Source organism: Vulpes lagopus, chromosome 2, assembly GCF_018345385.1.
Source record: "Vulpes lagopus strain Blue_001 chromosome 2, ASM1834538v1, whole genome shotgun sequence".
Lineage (NCBI taxonomy): Eukaryota > Metazoa > Chordata > Mammalia > Carnivora > Canidae > Vulpes > Vulpes lagopus.
The window spans coordinates 47843461-47863019 of NC_054825.1; the positions used below are offsets into that span (position 1 = coordinate 47843461).

Here is a 19559-nt window from a genome sequence, read left to right on the forward strand (position 1 = left end):
CTAGACACTGCGAAGTTTGGGGCCACTTTGTCGTGGGGCCTGTCCTGTGCATGGTAGGATGTCCCCAGCAACCCTGGCCTCTACCCACTGGATGCCAATGGCAGCCCCCACACACCGCTGTGACTCCCCAAAGTGTCTCCAGATATGCCAGATGTCCCCAGAGGTGGCGGGATGGCCTCTGCTGGAGAAACCCTGATCTTGCCAATGCCCTCGATTTACAGAAAGGGCAAGTGATTCGAGGATGGTCACGTAGTGTCCGGGAGCAAACTCAGCCAGAGGCCCGGGGGCTGACTCCCACCCAGCCCAGGGCCCTTCCCTGCGCAACCCCCGGCAGCCTGCCCGGGACCTCAGCCTCAGGGACCTGTCTGCCGCTGGCTTGGTGGCTCTCTGAGAGCGGTGGAGGGGAGACACGGGGGTGGGAAGTGCACCGAGAGTTCTGTCCTCTGAAACGTCACCCCTCCCAGCTCCTCGTCCTACCCCCCTGTCCAGGGCGAGCCCTCCCATCCACGCAGTGGCCACAGCGGGTCCCCTCTCCCACTCTGCCTCCCTCTTTGGAATTAAAATCCTCTTAGGAAAATAACTTTTTTTTTATCTGAATTCAAAGAAAAGAGTGAGATTGGGGAAGAAGTGCTGCTTGGATTAGCTCCACTTCCTTTAAGTAGTATTTAGGAAGCTACAAGTTAGGTCAAGGCAGCTCGAGGCAGATATTGGAATTCAATTAAAGCCAACGAGTGGGGCCTGTGACCCCCATTTCCAAGGTAATTGCTTCTCGGGCTCTGAGTGAATGCAGCCGTCGCCCTGTCATTAAGCAGGCGGCCGTCTAATCGCCGCGCCTGACGGAGCCTCACAAGGCAGGAATTACGTACGGACAGCTGAGGCAGGCTCGGCTGGGGAGCCAGGCCTCACTGCACCCAGCGAAGGGGCGGCCTGGCTCGCAGGGGAGGAGCCAGCAGAGCAGGCTGGGGAAGGTGGGTGGAGGCTGGGGGCGGCAGGGCAGGGCAGGGCAGGGCCTGGGGCCCAGCAGGAAAGGGCAACGGACAGAAGGGGGGGGGCGGGGCTCTCGGTAGCGGCTGGTGGTGGTCCGTCCCCCTGGCCCCGTGGTGGTGTTGGGTTTGCCGGTCTGGGGGGAGAAGCAGCCCGGCCCCCTGGTCCGGGAATGAGGCTTTGGGCGAGGCACTCTGTTCCTCCAGGCCTCAGTCTCTCCAGTTGTGAAAAGACGGAGGAGGGCTCGGTAAGTCCCTGCGGCGTGCCTGCTTCATCTGGTGTTGATGGCTGACTTGGGCCTGGGGTGGAAGGACTCTGAGGTCGCCGCTTGGCTCGACAGTTCGGTGTATCTGGTGCAGGCACCTGTCGTGGCTTATTTATCCCATGGAGTAGAGTGCTTCCAGGGCCTCCTGGGGAGGAGGATGCGATCCAGCATCAGGTCGGTGTGAAGGGAGAGTGGCAATTGGGGGGAGCCCAGGCTTCCTGGCCAGCGCCACCCCCCACCTGCCACTGGGGAACTCAGGTATCCCCCAGAGGAAGGCGGGTCCGAAGATGCCTCTGTGCCGGCCGGGGCCTGGCAGACAGACCCTAGTTATTGCAGGCCCCGTCCTCTTTTAGGCCTTTTGTTGTTGGGAAAGGAATCCGCAGAGGGTGAAGATCCCTGTGCATGAGGGGGGGTTTCGTCCCTAGAGCAGCATCTTGCAGAAGGCATTCCTAGGCAGATTGTAGATCCTGTGAGCCGACCTAGCAACCACTTCCAGAACCTTCTTTTACATCCCTCTGTGTTGGTCCAGGGTCGTTGAACCTGATGGATGGAGGGACTCTTACCCTTTTTGCCCCCAGACAGTTTGGTTTGCATTCTCTTGGAGATTTATTAGTGGGAGACATAACAGTGTTGACTTGATTTTTTTTTTTTTTTTTTTGAGCTAGGGGGTGGAGTGAGGAGGAGGAGGAAGAGGGAGATTGTAGCTTGTCACAGACAACATGGTATTTCGAAGCCATGCCTGAGGGCTTTGCATTCACTCTGGGATGTAGATGCACGGGATTCACTTGACTGAGTTTTCCACGTGGAAGAAGGCAGAGAGAGCATGTTCCAGAATACATCAGGTTCTTTCAGCCCGGCAGCGTACTGGGGAGAGGGCATGCTGGCTCAGGGTCCTGGCTCTGCTTGGCTCCTTGAGTGCATCCCCGTGTCCGAAATAGAGTAGCAAGGGTTGTTGGGAGCTCTAAAAGCTATTAGAAAGCACAAGAGCTCAGTTCAGCGCGGGGCTGCGGGGCCCACCAGCCACATAGGTAGAAGGAACAGGGAAGGCCCAGGGCTCCTGGGAGGACAGGAACTGTTCATTTTATGCAGTCAGAACTCTGTGCTTCCTCTGGTGGGTGTCCTCAGTCCTCAGGCTTGGCTCTGGAAATGCTTAGGCAACTTCGCTAAGTTTAACCCAAATCATGAACCTGAGAAGTGAAGCATTAAATCAGCCAGCAAAGGCATTAAAGCGTGATGTGCATAATCCAATTACACGTACTCTGGGAGGAAGATCCTCCCCATCAGCCTCTCCTGTAAGAGGCCCTACCTTCTGAGCACAGGGCACGGGCACTTGACACACGCGTGGAAGACGGGGATACACTTAGAGCCCGTGGGACACATTCTTTGACCATGCTTGTGGTCTGGCCTGAAATATTACAGGAGGGACCAGTACTCCCGGGTGGGCTCGGTTCCAGGCACTTAGCCCCCTCTTTGGGGGTTGGAGGTAGAAGGGGAGATTGTTGACTTCCTTTCACATCACGCATCAGATGGAGGAGTGTATTGGAGGGAGTCATGGAAACCAGAGATGGGCTGCAGCAGAGTGGTTAGCTCATTCCCTTCTTGGAGGGTGGATTTGATTCCATTTCTCCCCACTTGTCACCCCCCCCACTCACATGGTGCTGTATTTCAGCCCATCATCCTCTGAAGTCAGGGACGTGCCACAGGGGATTGAAGTGCAGCCTGGAGACAGCCGGTTGTGCACCGCCTGCCTGCCCGCAGAGAGGCAGGGGCCATGACATGGGACAGCAAGGCAGGTGCATCGTTGCCAGCCAACTCCCCCTGCCCTGCCGGGGAGAAAATTTTGTTTCACTCTTGCATCCGAGACTGTGATGAGCAGACGCCACGCCCAGCAAGCGCTGGCATCTGCCCTAGCCCCAAGAAGAGATAAGCCTTGGAGGTTGGCTCTTATGTCCCTACTCCCTGGAGCCTGCCGGCCCCTCCTGACTGTGCCTTCAAACCATACAAAGGACGCCTCTTTCTGGTTGTGCTTTTGTACTTGAAGATGAGAAGTATATGGAAATTTCCTTTTCCTCTGTTGCAAAGAAGACACTGATGTCTGACATACTACAGCAGTAAACTACCCCCCCCGACCCCAGGCTTGGAAGCTCCGCAGCTTTGAAAGCCACGGTTCTCCAAACGGCCACCATAGCCTTTGTTCTGAGTTTCTCATGCCGGTTTGCAGGATCACATTTCCAGGAAGCAGGACACTCCGCTGTGCTCCTTGTCCCCATGAGCTGTTCTAGCTGTATCTCAGCAGGCCTTGGATAAGAGGCACAGATCTGGGAGGTGGATGGTCACTGTTGGACAGAGCTGCTCTGCCGACTTAACTTCCAGCCTCTCTCCCTTGTCTGCCTTTTCCAACATTATCACGTACTTACCCAGTGGAAGTGCTGTGAGCAAACAAGCCAGCCGCCACTGGAGGTGCCAGGACAGAAAATACAAGGTTCCCATCTTCCTGGAACTCACAAATTGGCAAGCATCCCATAAAGATGAAAGAAATGGTTATATTTGTGATTCATGCATCGGTTTTTGCTAACGTTAACTGAGTACCTACTCGGCCTTGACATGCAGCATAATGCATGTGGTCCTCGCACGATGAGAAAACCAAGGCCCGGAGACTCGGTCCACTGACTCCTTCCTCTAAGGTCTCGCAGCTGATAAAGGGTAGAGCTGGACGCCTGCCTTAGCCTGTCTGGCCCCAGTGTCTGGGCTGTTAGGACTCAGCAGGGAGACATCGGTGCTGACCAGGAGGATGGCAAGGGCTTCCAGAGGAGGAGGCATTTGAACTGGGCAGGGCGTCCAGAAGGTTGGGTAAGAGCAGAGCTTCCCCGGTAAGGTAGGAATTGGGGTATTTGGAATGGTTCAACTGCGTCTTTCCCTGGGCACAAATTGGTAGCATCAGATTTATTCGTGGAGGGAGCCAGCCTTCTACCCTTGCAGCTGCTTTCCCTGAAGCTCCCCTCCTCCCGTCTCCCTCCAGCGGTCTTACCGGTTGTGTACTGTAAAAAGTGGATTAAATACCTCACTCCTTGCTTTCTGAGATTTTATGAAATAGTTAACACTGGCAAAATTAAAGGGCCTGTCAGCAACTGGTCTAAAACCACAGTGCTGCTGGCGGAGACTCATTTTTTAAGACTGGGCGTGTAGATAGAGTTGGATGGTTGGCCCACACCGGGGAATGATGGGTAGCCATTGGGAAGGACGTGTTGATCTGTACAGAACAGCCTCAAATGAAAATCCGGTTGTGTAGTAGTAGTAGTAAGGTTGGCAAGAGCCTATTTATTTAGGAATACGTTTACCATTTGTAGATTTTCGTAAAGGAAAATTCTAGAGAGTGGGATGGAAGGGTAATTTTTTAAGAGCGATATTTTGATCCATATTATATTTGATATATTCTGACCACACATTTTTTTCCTTCTTGTAGTAAGACCTAACAATTATAATTTGTTTAAAGAGAAAAGGTAGGGGAGCTCAGATGTAAGCCTTCGGGTCCCAAGAAGAGCCTGAGTCACTGGGCTGGGCTGGGCTGGGTTGGGTCTCTGCCTGGGGTCCCCTGGCTGGGCTTTGTTTCTGTGCTGGCATTTCGGGGCAGATCTGGGGTCAGTGCCCACCAGCTGCTTCCATAAATCATCCAACAGTAGCTGTCCCAGCTCTGAGCAATGGCCACTGGTCCCGGCCTTTTACCCAGAGTTGCAAGAAAAGCCCTCGGGGGGCCAGGGGGTGGTGGTGGCCATGGTTGGCTTTAGCTTGCAGGTGAGCCCAGGTTTGCAGTTTGCAGCATAGTTGAGGGGAGAGTAAGGTTCTTAGGACCCCCTGACTGTAAAACTTAACTGCGTTTTAGGGCCTCCCCTCCAACCAGAACTGTAGACCTTCCCCCGTGTTCTCCTGTCTGCCAGCCGTGGCCTCCGAGCCAAGTTTATACTGACAGGCAAGCTTATCAGATTTTTACTCTTTGTCATCCCTACCAGCTCTTCTTACTTTGGGGGGTCTCCTTAAGAACACGCTTTGGATAAGAGGGGCGGTTGACAGATTTGAGTCCAGATCTCTCGCGCTAGTGGTTGAACCTGGCTGGTTCCAGCCCTCTCTGTGTCAGTTTGCCATCTGTAAAATGGGCACAAACCCTCCTTTGCCACCTGGGGTGCAAGGGTCAGAATATTTGGGAAGTGCCACACATTCACTCGGGCATCCAGTAAAATGTTGGTTCCCTTCTCTTGTGCTCACTGAGGTAAATATCAGCATACCCAAGGCCCCAGCCACTCCTCAGAAGTATTTGGCTGCGGTGTAACCTGCCCCACAATTCCTGTGGTTCTTGGCACAAAATTAAGAACGATAAGATAAAGGTCGTTTTGTAGCGGCCGCTGGGGAGGGAACCAGGCTGCCCATGCCAGTCTGTTGGGTGTGGAATGCGGAGGGGAAAGAGAAATACCCTAGGGCTAGTGTGACTAGGGGTACCTGGGGGCTCAGGGAGCCGCGGAGCAGAAACCTGGCCTGGGGATTGTTACCGTTAATGTCCGTGATGATGACTGTACAGATCTTGAGGCAGGTGTAGGGATTTTAGAACAGTGCAGGGCCCGTTGTAAGGCCTCTGGTGAATGGTAGCTGCTGTTAGGAGATCACTTACTGGGTAGCCTGCCTGAGGTCACACAGCTAAGAACTACCAAAGCTGGGATTTGAATCCTGGGCTGTCTAGATCCAAACCTCCACTCCTGTTCCTCCGTTCTCCGCTCTGATGTCCGGCGAGATAGCTGTCATTCTGCTGGCCCCAAGCTCCCCTTGACCTCGGAAATTTTCTTCTATGGCCTGGCGCTGGCTTCGGCTAGCCAGTCTGGAGTTCCTGAGAATTAGGGAGGCTTCCCAGGATACGGGCTCAGGGTTGGGAGTCCCTGGCTGTGAATGTTCAAAGGCATGCAAGCATGAGCAAGTGTGACGGCTGACTTAAAATTGGACCCCCCCCCTCCCCAGAGAGGGAGCCCTGATGACTCTTTGGTTTTTAAATGCATGCTGTATTTATCTCAGGCTTGGAAATGCACCCTGAGGAATTCATCCAAAACTGGGGAGAGGGGGGTGAGGGGGGATGGGTGGAGAGTTTGAAGACCAACATCTTGTGCCTTAATTGCCCTCAGTTAACGGACTTCCTTCAGCCAGAAAGCATGTGGACTGAGCTGGGGGGCAGAGGTTTGGGAGGGCATCCCCGCCCCCCCGCCCCCACCTCCAGCAGCCTCCCCCGCTGTCCCTGCTCAGCTGTGCTCACCACCCACTTCATTGCAGCAACAGCAGCTCCAGGCACAGCACCTCTCCCACGCCACGCACGGCCCCCCGGTCCAGTTACCACCCCACCCATCAGGTCTCCAGCCTCCAGGGATCCCCCCGGTGACGGGGAGCAGCTCCGGGCTGCTGGCGCTCGGTGCCCTGGGCAGCCAGGCCCACCTGACGGTGAAGGACGAGAAGAATCACCATGAACTAGACCACAGAGGTGCGGCCCAGAGCTGGGGCAGAGGGCGGAGCTGGGGCTCGGGGTGGGGTGGGGTCTCCGGTCGGTCCTCCTGCCAGGGGACACAGCAAGTGTTGTCAGCCTGGGGCCAGGAGTTAGCAAAAGATTAGGTGCCATCTGTTGAATGCCTAGAACATGGAAACCAGGGCCCCACCCTCCAATCCCTGCTCCGTGGCAGGCGGTCTCTGTTCCGGAAGAACTCTCCAGCACCCTCCCATCACCTAGCTACACGCTGCCCATCCTTAAAGGGCCAGCCCAATCCCGTTCCTTCAGGACACCTTCCAGTCTGTGCTGGGGGCCTTTTTCCAATTCCCATCAGCGTTGAAGAGCGAGAATTCCCCAGAATGAGCCCTTGGTTGCCATCTTCCCATATCCTACCCCTGGAGGAGGTTTCATCCTCCTTGAGATCATTAGTCCTCAAAGAACAGGGGCCAAGATCCTGGCTTTTAACTTAGCGTGTGTGTCCCACCGACGCGGGTGCCTTGGGAAAGGTACACAGTTGGCCTTCGGGTAGAAAGCTGCAAGTCGACGGTCTTTGAGCAGAAGTAGTGATCACGCTATTGCAGGGAGGTGGTTGGAAAGACTTGGAAATGGGACCCCAGCCTCCTTCACCAGGCCCTCGCCATGTGGACCCTGGGGGGCCCAGGAGGGCTTGGTTTGTTGGGGAAGGACACCGTCATGGCTCCCTCGCAGGCCGATTTCAAAACTTGCCACTTCATGTGGCCTGCCCTTAGATATTGTTTCCCAGTTTTTTTTTTTAAGATTTTATTTATTTATTCATGATAGACATAGAGAGAGAGAGAGGCAGAGACACAGGCAGAGGGCGAAGCGGGCTCCATGCAGGGAGCCCGACGCGGGACTCGATCCCAGGACTCCAGGATCAGCCCCTGGGCCAAAGGCAGGCGCTAAACTGCTGAGCCACCCAGGGATCCCTGTTTCCCAGTTTTATCGAGATATAGTAGACCTACAAAATTGTGTAAGTTGCAGGTGTACACCATGATTTGGTTGGCCCGTAGCTATTTACCAGGGCGGAGGGCCAGTGCCTTCCAGGACCCCCGGGTGCCACCCCATCCGGCCCAGGCCAGGGTGCACTAGGGTGGTAGCAGAACCTGGGAAGCAGACCATGCTGTATGTCCACTTGGCGGAGGAAGAGGGTCTCCGCACAACAGAGAGGGGAATCGGGGAGCTCGTGCTCGGCTGCGCAGAATAATCCGGGGCTTCTCTGCAAAGACCTACAGCATGGTGTTAGTTAAAAAACAAAAACTCCTCCCACGGTTCCTTTCTTTGTTTCTTTCTCAATCCCCAGATCCCAATCCCCAGATCCGCTAGGTGTTCTGCGTAGCATTACCCTTTCCAAACTTGTGGCTTGCAAAAAGGGCTGACCGATAATCTCCATGCCCTTCTTGGCATGTCAGGGAGAGCCAGGCCACAGGCCCCCACCCCACCCGGGACTGCTGGCCAAGGGGGGAGCATTGGGAATGGGGGGGGGTTAATTTTCAAAGTGGGAAACGTCACCTAATGGCCCTGCCTTGGCTGGCCCACAATGACTCAGAGGGCTAGGACTGCTGCCCATTTTAAAATGCATGAACTAGCAAAGCATAGAAGCCAGCTGCATGAGACTGATCTTTTTCCCTTTTTTTGTCTTTTTTTTTGTCTTGGGGGGGCCTGTCCCTCCTCCTGTCCGGGCCTTCGGTCCCTGAAGAAAGAGAATCCAGCGCGGTAAGTGTCAGCACTTGGGAGCCTTGGAGTGTGTTTGGGGTGCTGGGAGGAGGAGGAGGGGGGGGGGACCGCGTGGGGTCCTGGCGGGTGGGGTGGTGGTTGTCATGAAACAGGAGTTGCCACCTGCTGGGAGTGACCTTCGGTTGGGGGGAACCTGTCATCTCTCCAGGCTTCCCTTCCATCATTTGGCAAATGGGTAGCTTTAAGTGAGCTCTAACCCTCTTTTTTAGGAGAGGTGATTAACCAGAGAGGGCAGCTGGCCAGTCCGTGGAGTCCCTGGGTGGCCCAGGGCCCTGTGTCCTGGGCAGGGTTGCTTCCCTCCTCCCAAGTGGGCAGCCCCCCCCCCCTATGATCCTGTAACTCCCCACTTCCTCCAAACGCCTGAGGTTTCTCCTTGCTCTGGGCTTTAACTTGGTTTAAGAAAGTGCTAGCGAGCAAGCATTAAGGCCAGGCTGTCTGCGTGTCTGCCAGCTTTGAGATTTGTTGTAAATCTTTCTGATCACACTGAGGCTCAGAGGTTCTGTTTCAAGTGAATAAGCCTTCTGAATAAGCACAGTGGAGTCTGGATAAAAAAAATCCTCCAGCGATTAGCAAAGCTATTTTATTCCTCATCGCTGTCCTTGTATCTGGGGCCATCTAATCTGTTAGGATGGCTTTGGTTATTACCTCGTGTTAAGTAGGACTTGGAAGGTCGGGCAGTTAACTAACCATCTAGACGGCAGCCTCCTCGGGCAGCTCCCTCCCGATCCCCTTCCCTCCCAGCCCTCCACCAGGCTGACTTTTTTAACCTGCCAATTAGCAGCAGTGCTCTCTCTTCCCCTCTCCACCTGCCCACGTGCTCAGGAATCCGGGTGCACGTTTGGGCCCGGCGATGGCTAGGTACGTTGGGAAGGGAAAAACTGAAGCTGAAAATCCATTTTGATTGCTTTTAAGTAAATGTTGATCCTCAGGAGGTGGCATTTTTGGGGAGGTGTTCGGCCTCGGTGGGAGTGGGGGCTGGACTGGACCCCCTCCAGGCCTGGGGTCTGGTCACCCAGGGGGACCCACTTCATGGGATGCCCGGTCTCGGAGCTTCAGTGTCTGTATCTGGGACACGTGCATATTCCTGCCCAGCCAGCCTTGTAGCAGAACCCAGCATCAGGAGGTGACCCGGTTAACAAGTAGCCGCTGCCGAGTGACACTGGGGTTTGAGGCCCGACACCCTCTGTCTTCACATTGTCATCCTCCACATTGCTGTTTGCATTTAGCTTTGTACCCCAGTCCTCCCGGGGAGCCCCCAAGAGCCGAGCTCCTCACTCAGCAGCGCTGGTCCACACCCATGCAGGGCGGGCTGGGAGCCGAGGAGGGCACCCTGGGGTCCCTGGAGAGCCCTGTGAGAGTGAGTCCAGACCCCATCCATCCCGGGGCCCCGGGGCAGGTGAGGCAGCGGCGGGCCTGTGTGCCTGTGGCCCTGGTGGCGGAGGCCGTGCAGCCTGCAGTAAGCAGCCCTCTGCAAACCAGGTTGTCAACAGATGAGGCCCCCGCAGGAAGGACAGGGCTGCGGCCGCGCAGAGCAGGGGGTGGCGGGCAGGGTTGGGGGGGGGGGCGACGGCTGGACGGGCTGGAAGCGGTCCCAGAGGGGTTAGTCTGGAGTCCAATTAGAGGTAGCTTCATTCATATTTCCTTGCCTCGCCGAAGCAATAAAAAATACTTAGTTTTTTGGCCGCCTGCCAGCCAGAGGCGGGCTGGATCGATGCCGCTAAATGCCTGACATGACTCTCTCCGGTAGCAGCGAGGGTTTTCAGCCTGACTGCAGGAGAAGAAAGGGCTCGCTGTTCTCCCAGCCACGTACCGGGTCGCCAGGAGAAACCCGAGCAGCTTCCCCCTGCCAGGGAGAGGGGAGAGGAGGGGAGGGGAGAGGAGGGGAGGGGAGGGGAAGGGGGAGAGGGGAGAGAAGACAGGGGAGAGGGGAGGAGAGGGGAAGGGGGAGAGGGGAGAGGGCCGAGCCTGCTGCTTAGCGCAGTGGCCACCATCGGAGGAAATGAAATGCGGTGATTTTTCCGCCGGGCTCGCAGCGGCTAATTGAATCGCGGCCGAGCGCTCCTGCGCGGCTGCGGGGAAGGCCGGGCCGCGCTTCCATCAGAAGCTCCATTTTTTCTTCAAGGCTTGATAACTCTGCCATTTTAATTTGCTTCGGGCAGAAACCTGGCAGGGAAGGGCTGCCCAGAAACCGGCTTAGGAAAGGAAATGAAGTTGTGTGGCTGGCTCCCACACCGCCTCCCCTTCCACCCACCCTGGCCCCCCAAACGCCGGCTCTGGCCTCCAGGAAAGTGGGGGAGACGGGAGGGGCCTCGGGGTGCCCTTCTCTACCCACGTCCCGCTGCGTCCCCGCCGTGGCCATGTCCTGCACGTCCGTGTGCGTGGGGATGCGGCTGGACCGGCCTGCCCGTGCCCTGCGGTCTGGGTATCGTAAGCCCCCAGAGCGGAGACTAGGTCTGGCTCGTTCCTCCATCCCTGGCCCCCAGCGCCAGGCCCGATCTAGGGGAGGTGATCAGGAAAAGGGGGTGGAAGTAGAGTGTGGTTTCTTAGAAAGAAGCAACCCCCAGCAGGCACCTAGAGAGGCATTGCTTCTGATGCTCTGCAGCCCTGGGGGGCACGGGTTTGCTGGCAGGTACCCCTAGTGGCGGCTCCTCCCTCCTGGCCCCGCAGCCCCGTGCAACGTGCGCCGTTCCTGGCACCCCGAGCCAGCCGACCGCCTCCTCTGTGGGGTGTTCTCCTGCCTGCCTTTATGCCTTTTCCCACCTTTCAGAGGGAGAGGCTCACAAAGTTGCAGGTTTTGTTTCTTTATAACCCTGCTGCTTCATTGAAGTGGCTGGAGGTCGGGCAGTAGAACAGTAGGACGTGCATGCAAAATGCCAAATTGCCCACCTGCATGTAGAAGGCCCACTGTCCCCGCTCCCCGTCAGGCTCCCCATTCTAGTAGGGTCCAGCCGATGAAGGATGGCATGTGGCCCCTGTGTGTCCGCAGAGGCCCATCTTTCACGACTCGGTGCAAATTTTGTTTGTCCCTTCTTTGAGCAGATATACGTGGCCAGCCCAAGGTGGGCGGTGAGGGAGGTGTGATCCGGCCCCCACAGAACAGACAGTCTCACAGGCCAGAAGGCAGAGAGCTCGGTGCAGGTCCATTCACTTCATGGCAGCATCATAGCTACAGAAGAGAATTGTGCTGCTCCCAGGGCGCCCACCCTTCCAGGGAGGCCCATTCTGGAGAGCTGGGAAGGCTGCTCTGGCAAGGCTCCGATGGAGGGGAGCGTAGCAGGACACACACACCTCCACTGACCTCATGGGACGATGTGCACGAAGTGCTCACGCTGAATCTCCTTCTTGTTTCCAGAATAACTCCGTGTCACCCTCAGAAAGCCTCCGGGCCAGTGAGAAGCACCGGGGCTCTGCAGACTACAGCATGGAAGCCAAGAAGCGGAAAGCAGAGGAGAAAGATAGTCTGAGCCGATACGTACGTGTAGGGGCACTGTGGCCACTGCTGGGTCTGAGGGAGCTGGGATGTGGGACAACCCACAGGCCTGACTCGTGGGTGCAAGTCAGAGGCCCAGGGGAGGACGGGCTGTGAGCCCCGGGGCCACAGCCAGGATGGGGAGCAGCTGAGGGAAGAGCTGTGGGCCAGGGCACAGGCAGGCAGGGCGGCCCTGTGCTCCCCTCATGGCCCTCCCAGACCCTGGTCTGCTCCAGTGGGCCGTCCCTGGTGCCCCCACACTGTGACCCCACAGTGGGCCAGCCTGTGCAGCATGAGAGCTGAGACCGAGGGAAGGGGGCCATGTGATGCCAGGCCCCGTCCAGCCACGTTGCCGCTTGTGGCTCTAGATGGGTTCCCCAAGTGCCTCGGCTGCATTTCTGGGAGACGAGGCTGATCACGCCTCTTGCACGGAGTGGTGGAAGCCCTGACACGAGGCTAGCACATTTCCTTGTCAGCAATGGTGGCTGTGAAGCTTCTGGAAGGAGCCAAGTTAAAGGGGCTCAGAAGTACCATATCGGGGCAGGTGTGGGTGAGGCAGCCAGGAGGTGTGAGAGGTGACCTGGAACAGGGCCGGGGGCTCGGCGAGCAGAAGGCCCATATTGATAGACCAGACCAGAGAGGAGAAGGCGTGGACTGTGGGGCTTGGCTCTGGCTTCCGATTCCAGCTGGTGGGACAGGGGGTGCTTCAGGCTCAGTCTGGGGTGTGGTGAGGGTGGCCCCCTGACCAGCTCCTCTCTCGGGGTGCAGGACAGTGACGGAGACAAGAGTGACGATCTGGTGGTGGACGTTTCCAACGAGGTGAGCACGGACGGGCCCAGGCTACAGCATGCTCGGTTTGGGGTGGTTTCAGGCGGTTCCTCCCCTGACTGAGAGCTGCTGGGTCCCGGCTGCTGTGCCAACAGTTGGCAGCCTGAGCAGGGTGGCGAGGCCTCTGGTGTCGGGGCATCAGGCTGGTCAGGAGGAGGAGGGCAGGGCTTGGCTGCATGGTGGCTGGGGTTCCTGGGATGGAAAACCCTGGGGGAGAGCGCAACCATGCCCCAAAGATCTCCGGCGAGGGCCAGCTCCTGCTCCCCGTGGTCCTCCAGGTCCACTCCACTCTCCCACCACCCCCTGGGACCTTGAGGGTGTAGGGGTCCTGAGGCCCCACTGCCCAGATTGGAGTCCTGAACTTGGGTTTGATCCTGGGCTGGTCACCGTCCCCCACCCCCACCAGGCCCCGGTCTCCCATCTGTGGGATGAAGGGGTGAGACCAGATTTGTGAGAACTAGTCGTCCCGCTTTGGGGCCCTCATGCCTCTCAGCCAAACTGCTCTCCCCATCAGTGTGTGCACTCCCTTCCCGTCCCCAGCGCAGGGAAGGCTCCCGGCTGGTTGTTGCCTTTACTGCATCTCTGCACCCTTTGTGCTTTTAGGACCCAGCGACGCCCCGGGTCAGCCCGGCACACTCCCCTCCTGAAAATGGGCTGGACAAGGCCCGAGGCCTGAAAAAGGATGCCCCCACCAGCCCTGCCTCAGTAGCCTCCTCCAGCAGCACACCTTCCTCCAAGACCAAAGACCTTGGTCATGTACGTGGGGGTTGCCTCTGGCACCGCAGAAGCAGAGGGCTAGGGCAGGTGGGGTGGAGGAAGAAGGTTCTAGAAAAGGGACAAACTGGAGTGGTCGTAATTAGAGGGCAGAGGGGTGGAGTACAGAGAACACGGATTGGGGTGCGCCCCCCCCTCCCCCCCCGTTTAGATACTGGCTTTCCCCACTCACTGGCTGGGCCTGTGGTACCAGTTCATGTTTCCAAGCCTCGGTTACCGCATCTGTAAAATGGGAACCATCACCGTAGTCCCTGCCACGTAAAGTTGGGTGAGAATTGAGGGGCTTTTGGGCAGGAGATTGCAAACTGGAGCTGGCACTGGGTGTTGTGGCCAGCTCCCAAGTGCCCAGCTCTTGAGAGAAAGGAATCTTCTGGTCTTCTCTCTTCAGAATGACAAATCCTCTACCCCTGGGCTCAAGTCCAATACACCTACTCCGAGGAACGATGCCCCGACTCCAGGCACCAGCACGACCCCAGGGCTCCGGTCAATGCCAGGCAAACCTCCAGGCATGGACCCGATAGGTATAATGGGTAGGCACGATGGGGCTGGGTCGCCGTGCTGGGGGGGCGGGGGTGTGCCCCGGGTTGGGCCGGAGCTGCATGGACGGGCCGGAGCACCAGGCAGTGTGTGGGAGTTGGGGCTCTCCCAGGGCCCGCCTCCAGGGGGACTCCGTGGTCAGGTTTGAGGAGGACGTGGACACCTGGTGTGTCAACACTGGTGGCAGGGCCTTCTGGGGCACTGTTGGACTCGGCGTGTGGCAGGAGCTTCAGATGGGCCAGGACCCCCATGGTCTGACCCCATCTGCATCATTAGTTCCGTAGGACTCTGAGCCAACACCCTTCTCTGGGCCTCCGTGTCCTGCTCTGTAAAAAGAGATGGGCATCACCCTCAGCTTGAACCTTCTTGGACTGTGAGGACCTGGGTCCCAGGTTGATGGGTTCAGTCCAACTGCCTGGAACAGGCAGCTTTCGAGTGCAGAAGACCTGCAGCTGGGCTGGGAGGCATCGTGGTGGCCCGAGCTTTGTCCGGGTCGGGAGGGGCGGGCACGCTCCCCCTGAGGATCTCCCCCCGGTTGACGCCCGCCTCCTTGCAGCCTCGGCCTTGCGCACGCCCATCTCCATCACCAGCTCCTACGCGGCCCCCTTTGCCATGATGAGCCACCACGAGATGAATGGCTCGCTCACCAGCCCGAGCGCCTACGCCAGCCTGCACAACATCCCGCCGCAGATGAGCGCGGCTGCCGCCGCCGCCGCCGCTGCCTATGGCCGATCGCCAATGGTGAGCTTTGGAGCTGTACGTAGACCTTTTGGCTCCTTTTGGGGGGACTGGGCAAGAAGCGGGGAGTTGGTGGAGGTTGTTAGGCAGCTGCCTCTGGGGTAGACTGTTTATTAGGAAAAGAAAAGGAACGTAGACTTTGGGGTCAGTAGACCTGGATCCCCACCCCCTGCTCACCCCGGTAGTCGTCTTGTGACATCACACAACTCAGCCCTCCTACCCTGCCTACCCGGTGGGGGGTGTCTTTTTCCATCTGAGAAATGGGGCTGCTCCCTCTTTTTCTGGGCTCTATGGGGATGGGAACCCCAAAATGAGTCCAGTGACTTCCACATAGCCTGGGTTTGGTAAAAGAGGCTGCTCGCATACCAAGAATGAGTTCAGATTTGGGTCAGCAGAGAGGGGCTCTTTTCCAGGAGACGGTTTCTCTCCTGGGCGGCCTCCTCCCCATGTGATGGGCCTACTGAACGCCAGGGCAGGAATGAAGTGGGGTTGCCCCAGAGAGCTGAGGGTGTGGGGATCAAGAATACTGGCTCAGAGTTGGTGGGTCTGGACTGCCCCCTGTGTCTCTGCCACCTGTCCTGGGCCAGACACCCGCTGCCCGGGGCAAGAGGGAAAACAGGCCCTCCTCTGCTTGGCTGTCTTCGGGTCTTGAAGAGGCAGCTCTGTGTGGGCAGGACCTAGGATGTGGTGAGGGAAGAGGCCGGGGGCGGGACGCATGGTGGCCTTCCTCACTAAAGCCTGGCCTTGTCTTGACTTACAGGTTGGCTTTGACCCTCATCCTCCCATGCGGGCCACCGGCCTGCCCTCAAGCCTCGCCTCCATTCCTGGTGGAAAACCGTAAGTTCTGTCTGTGTTCACTGCTTGCTGCCTGGGGAAAGCACACAATCCCCCACCCCCGTCCCCACTACCTGAGAAACTCTCTGCCCTCTAGAGGTGCTCACAGACCAGGTGGTAGCCCCAGGAAACGGCTGCCTGGCCACACTCCCCATCAGCCCTGGGGCTCCTGCTGAATGGGAGGCGAGGGTGTTGGGGAACGCTGCATCGGATGGGGCCTCCATAGCCAAGTGATGTGAGCTGCCCTGGCCTCGGGAGCTCCTCTGGGTTTCAGCTGCTGGAAACACCCCCAGCTGGCACCCACGGTGCCCTAAACAGTGGGAAGACGGTGCTGGTTCACCCCAGGCTCCGTGATTCACCCTTGGGGAGCAGACATATTTCCCTCCCTCTTACCCCTGGGCTCGTAAAGGAAAGGGTCACCTTCAAGCTGAACCCTTCCCAGGGGGATTCGTAGATGGTAAGAAAGGACACTCCAGGGCACATGTGAGGCTAATCACATGGTCTGGAGCCAAGGGTGTGTGAACAGGAGCAGAAGTCAAGCCTGGGATCATAAGCAAGTCCCCTACCCTGGTAGAGTCAGGCCAAGAAGGTTGGGGTTACTGGGTTCCCTAAGATTTGGGGCCTGGGGCCTGGAGGTGGGCCAGTCGGGATGGTGCTGTCTGACCTGGGCAGGACTCTGGCGGCTGAGCGGATCGGAGGTGACACAAGGGACGTTCGCCCTTTCAGAGCGTACTCTTTCCACGTGAGTGCCGATGGGCAGATGCAGCCCGTGCCCTTCCCCCACGACGCCCTGGCCGGCCCCGGCATCCCACGGCATGCTCGGCAGATCAACACGCTGAGCCACGGGGAGGTGGTGTGCGCCGTGACCATCAGCAACCCCACACGGCACGTCTACACTGGTGGCAAGGGCTGCGTGAAGATCTGGGACATCAGCCAGCCGGGCAGCAAGAGCCCCATCTCCCAGCTGGACTGCCTGGTGAGGACCCAGGACTACAGGCCTCCCTGGCTGGCGGAGGGGCAGCCCTGGCCGGGCCGCAGAGCAAGCCGGCTGACCTCTTCGGGCCTGGGTTTACCATCCTTAAGTGAAGATGATTCCGAACTTCCTGGGGTTTGTGACGAAATGCACGAAAGATCGAAGGGTTGTGGATGAGGGAGGGGTCGGCCTGACACCTGCCGTGAGTGAGGGCCGGATGTGAGCCGGGGTGGGGAGAGTGCTTGGTGCCCCTGGGTGGGCCGAACTCAACGTTGCCCCCTTCTCCCTCCAGAACAGGGACAACTACATCCGTTCCTGTAAGCTGCTCCCCGACGGGCGCACACTCATCGTGGGCGGCGAGGCCAGCACGCTCACCATCTGGGACCTGGCCTCGCCCACACCCCGCATCAAGGCCGAGCTGACGTCCTCGGCTCCCGCCTGCTACGCCCTGGCCATCAGCCCCGACGCCAAAGTCTGCTTCTCCTGCTGCAGTGACGGGAACATTGCCGTCTGGGACCTGCACAACCAGACCCTGGTCAGGTGAGGCTGCGATGAGGAGCAGAGGGTGCTCGTGCTCAGGAAGGTTGCGCTGGTCGTAATGGGGACCGGCCTGTCCAAGGGGCTGATGGCTGTGGGGTGGCCACAACGGGGTGGGCCAGGACACCTGGGTGAAGAGACAGCCTGGCCTGCCTTGTGCGAGGGGGCGGCCACCTGTCGGGTGCTTGGCCTGGGCAGAGGATGGAGGAGAGCTGCAGAAGGTTCTGGGAAGAGGGGAGCGTGGAATTCAGAGCAGTGGAGACAAGCAGAGGGGGAGGACTGAGGAAGGAGGGAAGGCATCGGGACCAGGTCGGAGCAGTGTCACGTGGTGGTTATCGTGGGGCCTCGGAAGCGGCGGCCCAGTGTGACTCTGCCCCCGTTACAGCCTCGTGCAAGTCACTCAGCTCCCGGGTCTCCGTTTCCCGTGTGTGAAGCGGGCACGGTGAAGGCCGTCCTCGGAGTTAGCGCGCCGTGCAGGGCAGTGTGCCTGCCCCCGAGTCAGCCGTCGGTACACGCTGGCTGTCTTTGTGGCTCGTAGTAGCATCCCGCTTGTGTGTGGCCTTGGCCCCACGGCCCGGGCAGGGGGAGAGGGCCTGCCTGTGGGAGGAGACCCAGGCCCGGCTCTGCTGCAGGCTCACCATGGTCCACCCAGTTCTGGGCCTCAGTTTTCTCTTCTGCTCAGACACAGCTCCCTTGGATGGCTGCCAGCTTGGCAGTCGGTTCCGTGGGATTCACCCCGTCTCCCTGCTTGGCCTTTGTAGGCAGTTCCAGGGCCACACGGATGGGGCCAGCTGCATAGATATCTCCCATGATGGCACCAAGCTGTGGACTGGAGGCCTGGACAACACCGTGCGCTCCTGGGACCTGCGGGAGGGTCGGCAGCTGCAGCAGCATGACTTCACGTCCCAGGTGAGCGCTCCCCTCCCCTCCCCCAGGGCAGCGTGTTCCCTTCCCTTTTGGGGTCCCGATGGCTGGGTCAGGGGACAGGGGGCCCTCACAGCTGGCCATTGCAGATGGACCTAAGACCAACCTCAGCCAGCTTGGAGGGCTTCCTGGAGGAAGCAGCAATAAAGTAGAACTGACAAGGCCCTGGAGTTGGGCGCACTCGACCCAGCTGCTCAGATCTGATTCTCGGCTCTGTTGTTGAGCACTGTGGCCTTGGTTTTCTCCCTCGTGGGATGGGCATAGTAGTAGCTCCCTTGTACGTCTGGCGTGAGCGCCTCAGGTGGTCCCTCTCGAAGCCTTAGCCGTAGCCTGGCTCAGAAAATGTCTTATGAGCATTAGGGAGCCTGATTCTCCGTCATCGTTTGTGTTACTCATTTAAATATTTTAGCTGTACGTGTGTAATATTTCAGTGTTTTTTCAGTTTTTTTTTTTTTCAGTTTTTTTTTTTTTTTTTTTTTTAAGAAAGGCAAAAGTCACAGTAACTTTGAAAGAGAAATGCCTATGGCATCTCTGAGTTGGAAGGCTGGCTCTGCCGCTTACATTGTAGTCAGCAATCTCTGAACCTCTAATTCCTCGCCCCTAAGAGGCATTCTGGGGATGACGGAGAAGGGGGGGCTTGGCCTTGAAAAGGGCACGTGGGGAGGTGATGGGGGGGCAAGGGGCCCCTGTGCTCTGGGGGTCTTTGAGAGGAGAGGCCCCTGGGGCCCCATTGGGGGGCAGGGTGTGGGGCCGAGGAGCTGAGCCTGCGCCGCCCCTTGCAGATCTTCTCACTGGGCTACTGCCCCACCGGGGAGTGGCTGGCCGTGGGCATGGAGAGTAGCAACGTGGAGGTGCTGCACCACACCAAGCCTGACAAGTACCAGCTGCACCTGCATGAGAGCTGCGTGCTGTCCCTCAAGTTCGCCTACTGCGGTGAGCCCTGGAGCCCGGAGCCCAGGCAGCCTGGCCTGCCCGCTCTGTGGAGGAGGGACCCGGGGGAGCCGTGGCTTGGATGGAATCCAGCCTCCTGACCCCAACCGACCGCTGTCATGCCCCCCGCCCTGCCCCCCTGTCCGCATCCAGGGGATACCAAACGCCCAAGGGGCCAGGTCAGAGCCAGCGGTTGCTGGCCTGGGGCAGAGGAACAGCGAGCGCTCAGCCTCCCGGCCCTTCCTCCAGGCGCTGAGGCTGCTGGGAGGCTCGGCTCTCTCCTCCGCTGACCGGCTGTGCAACCCCGGGCACGGGCCCCTCCGTGGCTCTGGGGGGGCAGCGCGCATTAGCACAAGCCGAGCCCTGGCAGCGTGCCTGCCGACCCCCAGCTGCAGCTCACTCTCCAGGCCTCAGGGTGCTGCTGTTTCTAGTGCCTCTGCCGCCTTCCCGTAGCAAAACCGAGAAGGGTCAGTGGACTGATGGCTCGAAAGTGCAC

General features: G+C 58.5%; 1 protein-coding gene across 11 annotated transcripts in view; it reads left to right on the plus strand.

Moving 5' to 3' along the window:
- TLE3 (TLE family member 3, transcriptional corepressor) overlaps positions 1-19559 on the plus strand; it is a 47185-nt gene that overhangs the window by 24230 nt on the left and 3396 nt on the right. For 2 of the 11 annotated variants that reach the window (XM_041742818.1, XM_041742822.1), the window contains exons 7-18: positions 6557-6761; positions 8482-8498; positions 11872-11991; positions 12757-12807; positions 13420-13572; positions 13979-14120; positions 14684-14883; positions 15626-15702; positions 16372-16675; positions 16965-17212; positions 17971-18118; positions 18916-19066. In XM_041742818.1, the coding sequence (XP_041598752.1) occupies positions 6557-6761; positions 8482-8498; positions 11872-11991; positions 12757-12807; positions 13420-13572; positions 13979-14120; positions 14684-14883; positions 15626-15702; positions 16372-16675; positions 16965-17212; positions 17971-18118; positions 18916-19066 (1816 nt within the window). The remainder of the gene's footprint in view (positions 1-6556; positions 6762-8481; positions 8499-11871; positions 11992-12756; positions 12808-13419; positions 13573-13978; positions 14121-14683; positions 14884-15625; positions 15703-16371; positions 16676-16964; positions 17213-17970; positions 18119-18915; positions 19067-19559) is intronic. The other 9 variants (XM_041742823.1, XM_041742826.1, XM_041742824.1 and 6 more) reach the window with 6 other exon arrangements.